This window comes from Enhydra lutris, unplaced genomic scaffold (assembly GCF_002288905.1).
Source record: "Enhydra lutris kenyoni isolate GAN:26980312 unplaced genomic scaffold, ASM228890v2 scaffoldscaffold1, whole genome shotgun sequence".
Taxonomy (NCBI): Eukaryota; Metazoa; Chordata; class Mammalia; order Carnivora; family Mustelidae; genus Enhydra; species Enhydra lutris.
The window spans coordinates 19316113-19332277 of NW_019154085.1; the positions used below are offsets into that span (position 1 = coordinate 19316113).

Genomic DNA, 16165 nt, shown 5'->3' on the forward strand with positions numbered 1-16165 from the left:
CCCCCAATCCCTCACCTACAAACACACAGCCCTGGGTCAGTAACAGGTATCCCTATCATTCCTCTCTGATGGGTTCCTGTCAGGCTGTAGTATAATAGTGTATTTAAATATCTGAACAATTAAAATGAATTCTGAAGTTTTTAAAGAAGCCTGTCCTTCCCACTGGACTATAAGCTCTGCTGAGGACAGAGGAGATGTTTGTCTTTCAACCTTATTATCATAGCACATAGTACAATGCCTAGTATACAGGAGGCTCTTAAAAAGTACTTGTATAATGAGAATTATAGCTCCTAGCACAATGCTCAGCATATAGTAGGTATAATTTCTTTCTCTTCCCCTGTTTCACAAGTTTATCTGGTTGTGCCATCTTTAATCAATACTTAGCTGCAATGTATGCAGGTTTAGTACTTTAATAGAAGGAGACTGTCATTTGGGAGTCATTTGGGACTTCCTGATACTTTTATCAGGCGTGAAAATGACATCCATGTAAGAAGCAGCACCGCTCCCTGGTAGAGATTTCCATTTCTGAAATTTTCATTTCATTCTGTTTCTTAATTTCTTTACTAACACACATCAGAGGCAGTCATAAACTAATTGAGCCATTCCCTAAAGAAGACAAATCATAATCCCAAAGGGTATAATATCTGATCTTGGCTTTAGAGGGGAAAAAAAGGTAACACAGATCTAGATCTTAAAATAGCAAACCAAATGAGAAAAGGAGAGAAATGAGGCAGAGAAAAGCCAATTTTACCTGCTTTACATCTCCAGTCCTGACATTCATTAGTATTTCTGTGATAACTCAAAAGCCATTAATTTCTTGCAACCTACACTAATCCCTTTGTAGAGAGATAATGGATGCCTATTCTCAGTTATCTATCTTTTCTGATAATGCAATAAGGGAGGTAGTGCTGTTAGAGACACTGCTGCTACCCCTCCCCCTCTCATTTCCATCAAGCGCTGATGGTAGGTAGTTCAATCTTTTCCATAATAAGACTCATAACCATGCGTCCCTCCGTCCCCATCTGTCCTGTGACCCAATGGCTCAGCTACGCATCCCTGAGTAAAATAAAAACTACCTTTCTTGCTTTTAGCTAGGAATTTTTCTCTCCTTTTCTTTCCTCCCTGCAAGCTTTCTATAATAGCAAGCATGAATTAGAAATTCTGCTTTAATTGGGTCCAAGCCAGCAGCAAACCTGATTAAAAACTCATCTCTCTCTGGCTGTCCAAGCTAGGGTGGTAGCTGCCAGTTTGGGTGGACCAGGTTAGAAGTCCTGCCTGGGTGTCTCAAAAGTCCCCTCACCTTCTCAATGCAGAGTAAGGGTAGAGAATGTATTGTGTTTCCAGATTTTTCCCCCACCTGGCTCAGCCCTCTCTAAAGAGGTACATTAAACTGAGACAGAAGAGATTGGTGCTGATCATAGGAAATGGCCCATTTTATAGGCTGCAGTCTGTAGTGTTAATTTCTTGAAAAAGAACAGTCAAGAAGAGAGCAAACGGGATCAGAAAGCTATCCTCTGGGGTGCGTGTTCCTCTCTGGAGGGTCTAGTTATATCAGACCTTACTAATATTTCCTGTGGGAAGTACTGATGTCTTTGAAATGTGGAGGGCGGAAGAACGACCAGTTCTCTTTAGCCTCTAACAACTGCTACTTTCTGTTTCTATCTTAAGTTTATTTTTAATATTTGGCTACAGACAAATCACAAGGTATATATTTAAATCTAAGCTTTCATTAATTTATAGTTCAACTTTTATTCCCCCAGACCACATCATTTCAACTCATTTAATTAACGTCCCACACATTATTGTAAATTGTTCAATTTCACAAATGAGTAATGTGAAATCTATCTTAACTAATATCATAAATGATTCCGATGGAACCACTGACAAGGATTATCACTATTTCCTCAATTAAATAGGAAAAGCTGATCAAAATGAAATCACTGTACCCAAAAATTTCATATTGAAACCATGAGTAATTCCTTGTGAAAAAGAGGAAAAAAACCCCGACCCACCCCTGAATTCATTTCCCCACTGCGGTCCACTTTGGCTGGTACGAAGACCCGGTCCAGGTCCTCTGCAGTGAAAACCCCTTCTTCCTCTTCTCGCCGTCCTGCAGTAGCAGTGCCGCAGTTTAAGGACAACTGCTTTACTGCAGAGGAAGGAGGGCACTGTCCCCATCATGCGCCTCATTCATCTCTGTACGGCCAATCTGCCAGAGTTCCTCTTTTGCTATTATTTCCTCTACCTGTTCTCAGAAAAGTCTCCTTTCTCATGGCCACCACCTTAATCAAGGTTTGCTTGTTTGTTTTTTATTGTGGTATAACTGACATATAACATTTTATTAGTTTCAGATGTACAAGTCAGATGTAATGATCCAATATTTGCATATATTGTGAAATGATGCAAAGTATGTCTAGTTAACATCCACCAGCATACATAACTACAAAACATTTTTTTCTTGTTATGAGAACTTTTAAGATGTATTCTCTTAGCAACTTTCAAATATGCAATACAGTATTAACTAGAGTTGCCATCCTGTAATTTACGTACCAATGACTTTTTATTTTATAACTAGATAGTTGTACCTTTAAGACCTAATTCAGGTCTTAAATGAGCTCCTTCCCCTAGTCCTCCTCCTTCCTGGCCATCTCACACACTGTTACCAGCGTCATGCACAGCCCCTCCCACCCAGTAAAGTTCAAACTCCTTAAGACATTTTATTATGGAAAATTTCAAACACACTCCAAAGCACGTAGAAGAGTAAAATAAACACCCAGGGACCTATCCTTCAGCTTCGGAAATCAAGTTTCTGCTATTCTTGTTTCGTATCTCCCACCCTTCTCTGACTCTGCTTTTTTGGTTGTTTTGGCTTCAATATTTGATAGCAGATTGCTAACAATTTACCATTTCTAGTGTAAATACTTCAGGGGGTATCTCTAATCTGACAGATAAAACTTGAATACACACACACACACACACACACACACCCCGCTTTCACACCCAACAACATGAATAATCCTCATCTAATCTACAGTCTATATATGATATTCCCAGATTGTCTAAAAAATTTTTTTATACAGATGGTTTGTTCAACTTAGGTTCAAACATTGATTTGGCTAATACATCTTTTAAATCTCTTTAAATCTATAACAGTTCTCCTTTTTTTTTTTTTTTCATGCCACACATGTTTATTGAAGAAATGAACTTGTCCTGTAGAACTTCTCACATTCTGACCTTGGCTGAGTGTATCCTCGTGGTATTGTTCAAATGTTCCTCTGTTCCCCCTGTTTTCTGCCAACTGCTATTTAGATCTTGAGGTTCATTTAGACTTTTTTTTTTTTTTTTTTTTTTTTTTTTGGCAAGAACATGTCACAGGAGGTTGTCCCACTTCTAGGGGTATTAAGATTGGTTAGGGGGTTCAGAAGATGTTAGTCTGATCCCTCCATTGTAATTTTCCCCAGCGACCCTTTCACACAATGCAGGTACTTTTCTCCACTCCCCCATATTCCAGCCAGATGACCTGATGCTATTTCCAGCACTCACCCCTCCCAACCTTTGTGCATGCTCTCTCACGGATCTCCCTGTCTAGATCTCCCCTCACCTCTGCGTGGGTGTGTTTTCCGCATACGAGGGCGAGAACAAAATCTTACCTACTCTTTTTTAAGATTCTACTTATTTGTCAGAGAGACAGAGCACACATGCACACAGGCAGAGGGAGCAGCAGGCAGAGGGAGAGACAGGCTCTCCGCTAAGCAGGGAGCCCACGTGGGAGTCGATCCCAGGATCCCGTGATCATGACCTGAGCCAAAGGCAGACATTTAACCGACTGAGCCACTCAGGCGTCCCAATATCTTACTGTTCTTGAAGACCTTCTTCATTCCCTCTAGTTAAAAACAACTGTCTTCCCCTGAACCCCCAAGGCTCTACGGCTATACTACTCTGATGACTCAGATTTCAGATACTATTTCACATTTATCACATATGTATTAAATTATGTAACAAAATTATTAAAAAATCAGAAAGAAATGTAAAATGCAACAACAAAAAGTTTCTGCCTCCATACTCCAGCACCCACAATCCTCCTGTCCAGACTATATACTATTTGATATGAAGCCCTCAGACAACATATGAATGTCATAAATAATATGGGGAGGTATATTATATTTACTTATATAATTATATAATTGTTAAACAGTTACATACTTTCATTTTTATTACTTCATGAATTTTTCTCTTTTTAAAAACCAGCACATCCCAGATCACAATACATGAAAGAAACATTGAGGTAATCTAGTTTACCAAGAAAATCTGGACTGCCTGAGTAAGCACAATGAATGAAAGTCACAAGAATAGGACTGCGAAGATGGGGAAATGATTACAATGAAAGACAAAGAGCAACGTTTTAATGTTTTCAAAGAATTCAAAAGCCCAATGTGGTGCGAATATTCTAAAGCAAAGTTATCTAGGCAAATTTAAAGGACACATTTAAATTCTTATTATAAGATTAATAAATGTGAAAGGAAGCCAAAGTGGAGAGTGAAAGGAGAATAGCCACACACTACAGTGTAGCACCATCTAAGACAAGCCTGAAAGGACTGCCTTTCAAAGTCTGGCAGATATGTTACATTTCTTCTGTGGTGGAAGGGGCTGGGGGCTCCTTTGGGTCTCCTGTAAATAAGAGCACTAAGACCCTCATGAGCGCTCCATCCTCATGACCCATGCGCCTCCCAAAGGCCACATCTCCTGATATCACCAGTTTAGAAGACAGTTTAATGTCTGAAGTTTGGGAGTGACATAAAATATTCAGACCATAGCACCAGTCAAACAGAAACTCATGGTGCTCAATTTCTATCACATCTTTAGTCCTGACTATTCATTCTTTTATTCATATAGTGGATCCCAAACAAAACCCCCACAACAATTTTTCCATACTTCCTTTACTCTTCCCCAACACGGAATCCCACTGCCTCATTTTGTGCGCTGCAGGGAGCTCCTTTGCCCATACTATGCTCGGCTTCATGTCAGTCAGCGTTGCGCTACCCGATGTCCTGCACAAGTGCTCTGGAGCACAGTGGCTAAGGCCAAAGGTGTTGGAGCCAATGAGCCTAAACTGAAATCATAATTCTGCACTTACTGGCTTGAGACCATGGGCAAATTACTTAACCTGAGTCTCAGTTCTGTCATCTTTAAGATGGGCTATCATAATAGTACTCTTGTGAGAAAGAAATGAGTAGCTCTTAGAACAATGCCTGATACATTGTGAGTATTCAACAGATGTTTCTTATTTTGGTCATCTGGTCTCAAAAGAATATTCTTGCCTCCTTGTTAAAGCTAACCCTTCCACCTCTACTCTGTGCCTAATTCCTTCCCACCTCCTTTGAATCTCTTCCTCTGCAACATCTAAGTATTATCCCTCCCCGAATCTCTTTTCTTCCTGTCTTCCAATACCCTAAGCTTTGTTGTATCTATTAAAAAAGCATTCACTTGATCCTACCTCTTGTCCACCTCAATCTGTCTCCTTCCTTCAGAAGCCAAATTCTCACACTGCCTCCATGTCCTGTTCCACACAATCTGGATTCTGACTACTGCTGTGACCTCATCTCACATCATCTAGCATCCCTTCTCTCATTCCAGCCACATTCTTTTATGTTCTGTGAGCAAGCTGAGTGCACTCCACCCTCTGAACTCTGAGGTTGCTGTATCCTCCATTTGGAACTTCTCTCTGCAGCCCCACTGACTTACACGCCTCCCAGTTTTTCACCTCAAAGGTGCCATCCTCAGTGAGGCCATCCTTTACCACCTTCAAGAGCCCCCTCTCTATCTTATACTTTGCTTTATTTCCTTCAAAGAACTCTCTCCTTCTCCTTGAGGGCAGGGACCTGGATGTCTCTCTCACCCCTGTATACTCTGTGGCTGTCTCCATAAATATTTGTTGAATATATGTACAAAGGACTCTGCTAGAATCTGTGGACACCAAATGAATCAGAAACAGGTCCTGTCAATAGATCTATGGCCCAATTAGAGCCCTTCTTTTTCTTTTTCTTTTTTTAAAGATTTTATTTATTTGACAGAGATGACAAGCAGGCAGAGAGAGAGAAGCAGGCTCCCTGCTGAGCAGAGAGCCCGATGCGGGGCTCGATCCCAGGACCCTGAGATCATGACCTGAGCTGAAGGCAGAGGCTTAACCCACTGAGCCACCCAGGCGCCCTGAGCCCTTCTTTTTCTTTTCGTAAGTCCCACTTTCTCTTTGGCCCCAGCCACCCTAAGTTTGGACTTTATCACTTCACAGCATGAAAACTGGCAGAGTCTTCTAATTGGTTTCAATCCCTTCCATTCTTTCCATCTATCAATCCATCCTATAGTGGGTGGGGGGTAGGTAGGCTGAGGGGAATCAATAAATAGCATTCCTTCACTCACCCAAGTTTTAAACCAATTGAGATTGAAGGACATTGTCAGACACATGGAGAACATCAGCCAGTTGGAGGATGCAGCTTAGGGATCCTCCTACCAATCTGACCCCTAGGACTATACATACTTACCTCTGAGTTATAAGCAGTACTGATTACCACAGATTACCCCTCCTGAGGGAATGCCCATGAAAGGCTGATGGATGGAGAGGAGCAGGTCTGGAGGAACAGACCAGAACCAGTGCTTGCTGTGAGAGAAGTTGAGTTATACATACCCAGTTCCTCTCCTAAACTTGCCTGTAAGTTGCTGTTCCCTGGGGATGGAGTGTGCAAAGGGAAGGAAAGACGCCAGCAGTGTTAGTCTAACTGATATCCCTTTACATAGACATAAAACTTACAGGAGAGGAGGTTCCCTGGTACCTACCCCACTACCCCTCAACCCTGTTGACTTACATACTTTTTATAAAATACCCCTTTAATTTTGACTTTCAAGTAATTTTCAAGTGCTTCTTTGCTAAACATATCACACTAAGTCTGTCTGTTTGGCTTTGAAGGTCCTCCAGGACCTCAGACTACAACTCTCAAGAATGCAGCCATTTCCAGTTTAGCCTCCCGGCCATTCCACACACATGCTATGTTCACCTCCATCTTGGTCTTGTGCTCAACCCTCTAAGCTCAGCCAAAGCATCCTTTCCTCAACGAAGACCTCTCTGACATTCTAGATTGTCTCTTTTCTTTATATTCCTAATTAACAAAACACAGTCTTTCAAGTCTTTGTGTTTCATGTTATAGATTTCAACTGTATTTAAGCCAGAAACTAAGGGGAAAAGTTTTAAATAGTTGTAGGTTTTTGTTCTCCTCATTAGAGGCACACAAGGGAAGTGACACAGCCACAAAATACTGCAGGAACCAAAAAGGGGCTGTGTCTTGACATCTGAAATATGCTGCATAGGCCAACACAGCCATGGCTCATGGATACTTGTTAACAAACATTTATGGTAGAAATGAAGTAGGCTCAAGTGATGTCTTTTCTGAGAGCTACTTTGGAGACCTTTCTTTACAGGTAAAGGAAACTATCCCATTTGCTCTCCCTTCATAATAAACCCACGGAAAAAGATGTATTATTTGTGAAGCCTCTTGTAGAAATAGACCTGTAACATATCTGGCTACATATTAGCTAGACAGACATACCACTTAGGGATCTTTTCCATCTAAGTTCTTTGCTATGGGCAATGGTGATAAGAGCATTAGTCCATACAGTCCTGGTCAATTTCACTTCTAAGTGTGAACCCCACTAGGAGATCACAGACCCAGCTTCTTAAATGCAGAGGCTTTCTGCCTTCTGTGACAAGGGTAATCCTTAGTCTTTAAGAATTTTGTGACCCAGAAAACAATTTCAAACCAACTTTCAAGCTATCTCATTCACTGCCATGGTGGGCGTTTACTGTGTTTCCCTAATCTATAGGAATTAAGTACAAAAGAATCTCCTATACTTAGACCAGCAGATTTTAAGGTAAATGGCATTTCATTAGAGTATCTTTGGGTTACATTCTAGAATCATGGCAACTTAGAGTCGGAAGGACTAGAAATCTGAGGTAGAACTTGTCAGTTGCTTACCTCATTAACTAGTCCTCCCACTGCTTTACCAACAGAACCCTAATCTTGTTCAGGTATGGTGGCAGGTGCTCAGAGGAGATGTCCTCTCCCTTACCCCATGGAAAGAAGCAAGATTTGTTAAATCCAATCACAGAAATGCTATTTTCCTTTGCCAGGCTTTGCTTTAGGGGTAAGCATGTGACTCTAGCTACTGAGGGTGGTGTTACTGGAGGCCACTGGAAAAAAGACCCAGAAGAGGTGCTCTGGTTTTCTTTCCTGACTTTGGCTATTGATATGTAAGAAAATGGCTCTTGGGACTACTGTAGCTATTTGTACCAATGAAGATAAAGAAAAGACATTACCAGTATACTGAGAAGCAGAGCAAAAAGATGGAAAGTGCCTGGATCTTTGATGACCCTGGGACCTCCTACATCTGGACCTCTTAAGTGTTTATTGCAGAGAGTGCCTGATAGTCACTAAGTGCTCCACAGCTACCTATGAGATGGAAGAGAATGGAAGATGATAAATGGCCTTATTATTTATGCCACTTTTAGGTGGGTATGCTAGTTAACTGCTTCTGAAAATATTCTTAACTAATTTAACAGATTTAGAAAGAGATCCCAGGAAGCAAAATGACTTGGCCAAGATTATACCACAAAGTGTGCAAGTTGAGAGTAGAACTCTAACCTCCAAACCTGGAATCTAGATTATACCATGTTTATTTGTGGCGGAAAGAATGACCTAAACTTCCTTGGGACTGAGAGACAGCATTATTGAGTGATTACACGTGGCCTCTAATGTCAGGCCTGGCTCGGAATCCTGGCCCCCCACATACTGCTGCATGGCCCTGGTGAGGTCAACTTCCTTAAAACTCAGTTTCCTCATTTGTAAAATCAGAACAGTATCATCTATCATATTAAACTATTATGAATATTAAATAAGATATCACACACACGTAGCACAGGCCTGAGTGTCAAGTTAACTCTAATTTAATGACAGCTCTTACTGATAGTATTAACAAACTTCATTCAACTGAAGTTAAGGCAAGAGAGGCCATTTCTGTTTTGGAAAACAAACAAAACAAAACAGCACTGTCCTGATGTTCTGAGTGCCCAACACATAAAATTTAACCAGACACTTCGCCTATGATCATACTTGGTATAAAACAAAGTTTTCTATGATACAGTTTTTGGCATCAAAAAACTTCCAACCTAATGTGGGAGATGGATATACAAGCAATTACCTATCATTCACAGCAGAATTAAATGTGCTGTGAAAACATACAGTGAAAGAAAAAAAAAGAATTTTAATTGAAAAAAATATAGAAAGGTCTCAGGGAGGACATGGCATTTGGATCAATCCTTGAAAGATAATAGTGGCAAGGAAGGTAATCTGGAAGAAGAGAAAACCTGAGCAAAGGCTCAGGAGCTTGAAAGGACACGGCACGTTCAAACATGGCACATAGGTGGGGTGAGAGAAGGTGCTAGTGATAAGGCTGGGAAGATACCTGCACGCTTTATAAAATTTACACTTGATTTTGTAAAGAATGGGGAACCATTATTCATTTTTGGGAACAGAATAGTGTGAACAGATTCGTGTTTTAAGAAGGTAACTCCAGGGGCGCCTGGGTGGCTCAGTGGGTTAAAGCCTCTGCCTTCAGCTCGGGTCATGATCTCAGGGTCCTGGGATCGAGCCCCGCGTCGGGCTCTCTGCTCAGCGGGGAGCCTGCTTCCCTTCCTCTCTCTCTCTCTGCCTGCCTCTCTGCCTACTTGTGATCTCTGTCAAATAAATAAATAAAATCTTAAAAAAAAAAAAAAAAAAAGAAGGTAACTCCAGCAGTCTGTGAAATTAGTGACTACAGTTCTCTTTAGCCAAGAAAGATAAACCATATTAATAGAGCAATCACAGAAATGTTAGAATGAGGGTATGGGCTGTCGATGAGGCATGTTGGGTTTCCAATAGCTTCCACAGGCCAAGATTTAATAATGTAACCAGTGGAAACTATACGACCATATAAAATCAACTTTCTGTGACCTATTTTAGCAACTTCTTTGTACTGACTAATCTTGTTGAAGGATGAATCATAAATTCAGCAAAAGACCATGTCCTGGTGACCTCACTTGTTCTAAACCCACAGGAATATTCCCACCTCTATTGGCTCCAAGGCTTTTGAGAAACATCCTAATTGAAAAAGCAGTCATTTTAGTGTAAGTCCCAAACTTCGCTTTTTTTTTTTTTTTTTAAGTGAAAGATGGGGAAAAAGGGAATGGAAACAGAGTAACATAAAACTCAAGATAAAAAAAAAAAAATCATACTGCCATGGTCTTTCTAGCTCTAAAGAAAATCTCTGCTTGAGACCTTCTCCTAAAGTACTTAGAACAAGAAGATACAGGCATAGAAATGGTACCAGGTCACCGGAGAGTGAGACCAACTGACACAAAAGCCCAGCTGACCACTGCCCTTGCCAAGCAGATGAAAATGTGAACACAATCAGGGGGGATAAGGAAGTCAGACTCTGGCAGTCTGTTGAGTTTCAGAGCTCCATAGTTAATGCAAAGGATTTCTTAAAAAAAAAAAAAAGATTTTAAAAATTGCAACCACAGCAGTTCACCCAAAAGTAGAGTTAGTTACAAGGCACACAGAAATTCTTCTGTGTTAAATAATTTCAACCATACACATATTTCCATGATTTACCAATCTGACTATAGTTAATTAGCTCCTATACAACCATGAGTCAAGGTCAGTTCAAATATATCTTAAAATGATAAAATTTTAGATTTGGGAGGGTCTTAGAGACAATTTAACCTGCTTCACTAGGTTTTTAATCAAAACCAACAGACAAGTAATTTTTCCAAACCTACACAGTGAGTCTTAACTGACTGTTCTTTCCACACACCCCTCACCTTCCTCTACCATGTGTAGAACTGGCCACAGTGTTTATAGGTCTAAGTCTGTGTGTATGTGTGATCTATCTTTCATATTGGTAACATATCTAGCATCCGCATGTTCATATGACTTTCTATGTTCTTACCTTAATTCATATTTACATTTGGATTATAATTCTAAGATGTTAGGACCCTGTCTTCCGGTCTCATGGGGAATTCGCTGCCACCTATGGCTGTATTATTACTCATTAAATAAGAACAGGATGATAGTCATATAAAGGGGGAAGGGTTAACTACAGATATTGGCCCGAGAGTCTGTGTGTACAGAACAAAGATCGGTGCTAGGACTAGCAACGATCCATCCTGGTGGGAGAACTAGGACTGTCCCCCAAGCCTAGTTCCCTCTCATACCTTGCTACGGGCTGCCCAGGGCATGGCAGTAAGGAAAGGAGCTGACCATGAGGAAGCTTTGTGTCCACTACCTGTCCTGAGAATTTTTAGAAATAACTGCCTCTGATGTCAAGTGAAGGACGTGCTAACTAACTAGACAGGGAACTCCTTCTACAAAGTACATGTATATCAAATCATTCCAACATACACTTTAAATAATGCCTTCCAACTTTGCAAATTATACTTCAATAAAGTTGGGGGGGGCCCACCTCTGTTTCCATCTTGCCTTAGATCTCATGCTTCCCGGTGATTTATGACCTAACCTTTTCAACATTACTATCCCTTGCTCAGATACTGCGGACAGTCTTAGCTGGGTTGGATTCAAGCCACAATCCATCAACCTGGTAGACCCACTGACCATAACCTTCATCTACTTAGCACTGGCAACATTTCCTTGTAAGAAGCCTGTCCTGGGTCTGTCAGTGCCTGAGGCAATAAAATTTCTAGAATACATCCATCCATAGGCTTCTAAGTAAGACTGAAAAAGATAGCCAAAGATCAAATAAAACCCCAAAGCCCTCTTTCCATAGTTACAAATCCATGGGGTCACCTCACTTAAGCTCTTCTGTATAGCCAGTGTTCAGGAGTATGAAGGGAAAGTTACAGTCTTCCTTCCGTGGACTCGCTGGTCCCCTAAAGCACTGTGGCCAGTTCTGCAATGTCCATGTACTTTAGTGAATTTGTTAAATGCAAAAATGAATCCTTGTTTAGCTAGGGCGCTTTATGGTTCTTGGTCTTTCCCCGCTGGTGATCTCCTGAGGGATTAATTTTAATTCCGTGATCATCATCCAGGTCTCTCTTCCACACCACTTCCCATCTTCTACATGCACAGGCCTGACTGCTAATAAGGCTTTCAAAGCAGAGGGTGCTGGAGACCAAGAACTACTGGCTTCCAATGTAAAGGTACAGCTCCAGCTTAGTGGTTAAGAGCGTGGACTCTGGAGAGGCTGCCCACATTCAAATCAAGGATCCACCCCGCACCAGCTATGGGACTCTAAGCATATTACTTAAGCTCTCTGTGCCTCACCATCTCTGTGTTTCACCACCCTCAAAATGGGGTCAGTAAAAATATCCATATTGCAGGAGTATTATATGAATTAAATAAGCTGCTACTTGTAAGGAACTTAAAATTAGTCAGTGCCCACTGTTATTGCCACCATATTCTCCTCCTCCTCCCGGAACTGGGCTCTCTCACTCCGAGGACAACACACTGGGTGCTCAGGTGTTGGTTCTGAGAGTGACAAGTAGGCTCCTAGTCTGTTTGATGTGCTCTGCTCTTATATATCCCAAGCAAGAAGCTAGGGAAGAAATGATCTTCAAATCCAAAGCAATCATTTTCTTTAAAGAAACACTATCGGAAAATGAGGAAGAGTTGAGGAGTGATGCAAAGTTACTTCAGAATTACTTCAAATGATTGCCAACTTCAGAAAGACTAAAGGGCAAAGCCCAATTATCACACCAGGCTTCGTGCTCACCAAGCAGCGGTCAGATTCTTCCACAAAAGGGAATCCTAACTGTACCCAGGCAACCCAGGAGTCTGCGAGGTATCTGGATACTCCTCCAAGGCCAGGGCAACATTCTGCCAATGGGAGGGGCCACTTTATAAGCCATATCTGTTTGATTTTCTCTTATCACAAGGATAGTGCAGGGCAGCCTTTGAGATGAAAGCAAATCTTCATTTTTCACTGCTGCTAAAGAGCTCCACAGAGGGGATGTGCAAGGTGTGAAATGCTAGATGATGGCACGAGGGTGGAGGGAAAAGAGGGTGGAGTTCTTTTCTAGAAAGACGCAAACTGCCTAAAGAAGTTATTGTTGTTAACTTATCAGCTTATCAGAATTACATTCATTTCACAGTTTAAACAATTTTTTTGAGCAGAAACTACGTTCAGAGCACCACGTAACGTACTGAGGATAAAACAATAAGAAACAGTCCCTTTCTCAGTGATCGGCAGAAGACAGTAAACAGCTGATCACCAATCAGAGGGAGGGAGGGAATGAATGGTTTACTTCCCACTAACAAAGCCATTCATGAGAAAGCACACTTCGGAAGCCAATTTAAGAAATACTTACTGTGAGGCCCTTTTATAAAAGAGAGTACAGCAGAGAAAAGTAGGAGTGATTGGTAGTGTCTCCTTGATTGCCATGGATGATTTTCAAATTTATTTATTTATTTATTTATTTATTTATTTTTAAGATTTTATTTACTTTTTTGAGGAATGAGAGAGAGAGACAGAGAGAGAGTATGCCTGAGTAGGGGGAGAAGCAGGGGGAGAGGGAGAAGCAGACCTCCGGCCTAGCAGGGAGTCTAATGCGGGGTTGATCCCAGGATCACGACCTGAGCCAAAGGCTAACACTTAACCACTGAGCCACCCAGGTGCCCCAATGAGTTTCAAATTTAATTAGCAACAGTAATATTATTAAATATTTAAGATAGCTAAAAGAAAACTCTCGGAGAAATGACGAGATGGTTTGTCACGCCTCACAGAATTCATGTACATATGTACGTGCATGAAGTATGAGGGAAAAAAAGAAATTGAGGGCCCCACACCACAAGGTCTGAACCAACCTCTCCCACCTTTTCCTACTAGCCTCCATGGGATCCCCTGCTCCCCCTGCACCTCTCATCTCTTCACCTCGGTTCCCACTGTACTCTTGACCCAGTGTCCTCTACCGCAAACCCCTTTCTGCATCTTCGAGTCTTTCATGGGCCAGCTGAAACTCCATAAACTCTCATGAGCCTTTCCTAACAAACCCGGCACAGTATCTTCCTTCCTCCTCTGTCCTCTCACAGTCACTGTCACTTGCTCATTGAAACAAGTTCCAACAATACAAAGTAAAACAAAAGCTCCCTCACAAATATTTCAGTTGACGTCTATTTCCTCTCACTCCTGGTACCTTCCTGAGTGTGTGTTAGTGTCTGTTCCCCTTGCCTTAAGTGAAAAGTTCTTTAAGCCAGGGATGGTATCTTTACACATTTTTAATCGCGTCGTAGCACAAGGCCATGCCCCGTGTGTGATCAGATGAACATCTACTGATGTGGACAAGCACTATCAAACTCTGGACAAAGGCAAATACTACATGAATTACGAGCCCACGCAGATTCTAACATACACAATTAGAAACGGAGAGTTAACCATAGTCATCTTTTTACTCAGCACTTCTTATGAAGACACCAAGAATGAGGCTTCAGGAAAAAGGTGAAAGCAAATTGAAGAGGGAGCTTATTAAGTAAGCAAAACCGGACAGGGACATCGGAGAGTACGCCGCTCCTGAGGTAAAGGTAAGAGAGACAAAAGAAAGTCAACCATCGTTCAACAGCATCAGATATAAAAACATACCAGTATTCCCTTGAGCATCTTCGACCTTGTTTGGTGAGGACGACAGAAAAGCGGGCCTGGTGAAATGAGGGCCCCGGAGACACGGTGGCTGCTGCTGCAGAGGCATGGTTTGGAGGACTAGCCTCCAGTCCACCTGGGTGACATCTGACCTTGACCGAGTATGACCCGGCTTAAAAGTAGAGGTCTCATCCAATAAGTCATTGACGGAACGAGGCCTGTCCCTCCGACGCTGACACACGTTGAAAAAGTTAAAGGTCGATGCTTCCTTTTGTTCCATCCAGGAAAGATTATCTGGGGCTGTCCCTTTCTGAACCATAAACTGTTCTTTGGCAGGGAAGACATTCTGAGCTTTGGTTTCTAAGAGCCTGCTCTTACAGTGGTCCCAAAGCAGGCCCCCCTTGCCCAGGGACGCAACATGTCTGATAGCACCATTGTCTGTTATGTTAGTGAGTACCTCGTGCCCCACCAATTCAGGGACTTCCTGAATCCCATAAACCTCAGCTTGCTGCACAGCCTTTTCTAGCTTACTGTCAAAAGTACTAAAGAAATCCTCAGTAACTTCCAAGGCGGGGCTGATATCATCCACTTCCAAAGCTTCCATATCGCAGGCTTCACGAAGCCTAAGGCTCCTCCACTGGCTCAGGAAAGGGCTTCATGAACATTCATTCACCCAACAAAGAGAGCGGTGCTTCAGCAATAGAGTTCTGGAAACAACTGAAAGAAACCTTCATTTGACTGCCGAGAGCAGGCCGAGCACAAGGATAGTTGATGTTTTTTCAGTCATTAAAAGCATTTGCTAGCAGCTAATGGGGCAGAAGTACACGAAGACAAATGCTCCTTCGAGATTATTCTTCATTGAGATCTCCGTAAAGATAACAGGAAGTGCTTGTCAAAGCAACGCCATGCAATCCTTGATTTCCTGGAAGAAAAGAATAGCACAACATTGACACACGGTTCACTGTATTCTATGGTACACGAAACTGCCCAGCAACTTCCCCATCTTTACATCTCTTCAATGGCAGACATGCCCAGAGGTGGCCAACACCTACACAGGAGTTCCATTGTCAAGAGTACACATCACTACCCGCTTTGTGTTAGAACCTACGCAGAGCAGGGTAGAACACTTGATAAAGGGAATTAAGGTCAACAACTTTTACTCATACAGAAAAGCCTTTGAGAGCAGTTGTGAAAAGACTGTCCTGGCAAGTCTCTGTGATATGTGGACCTAAAATGTAAGCAAAGAGACTAAGAAATCTGTGTCTGGGCCTATACCGTAATCAGTCTAAAAGTCACAAATACATGAGTTCTTTCACAAACTTTGAAAGCACTGATGGTTTGTCAGGCTAAAAAGCACAAGGGGGAAGTACCCAGGGAGGCTCTGCCCTTTTATTAAACCCAAATGCTATTGTGTTTGTGTTTCTCAGGCTTGGATTATGTAAATGCCTCTGGACTTCAGAATTCCTCCAGTCAGCTTGAAAGAAAGGCTTCA

General features: G+C 41.8%; 1 protein-coding gene across 1 annotated transcript in view; it reads right to left on the reverse strand.

The window, feature by feature from the left end:
- The window catches only part of LOC111145434 (pleckstrin homology domain containing M3), a 156474-nt gene extending 140875 nt beyond the window's left edge, over positions 1-15599 (reverse strand). Inside the window, exon 1 of the mRNA XM_022500327.1 lies at positions 14677-15599. Coding sequence (XP_022356035.1) covers positions 14677-15277 — 601 coding nt within the window. The 5' untranslated portion in view covers positions 15278-15599. The remainder of the gene's footprint in view (positions 1-14676) is intronic.
- Positions 15600-16165: the final 566 nt, after the last annotated feature.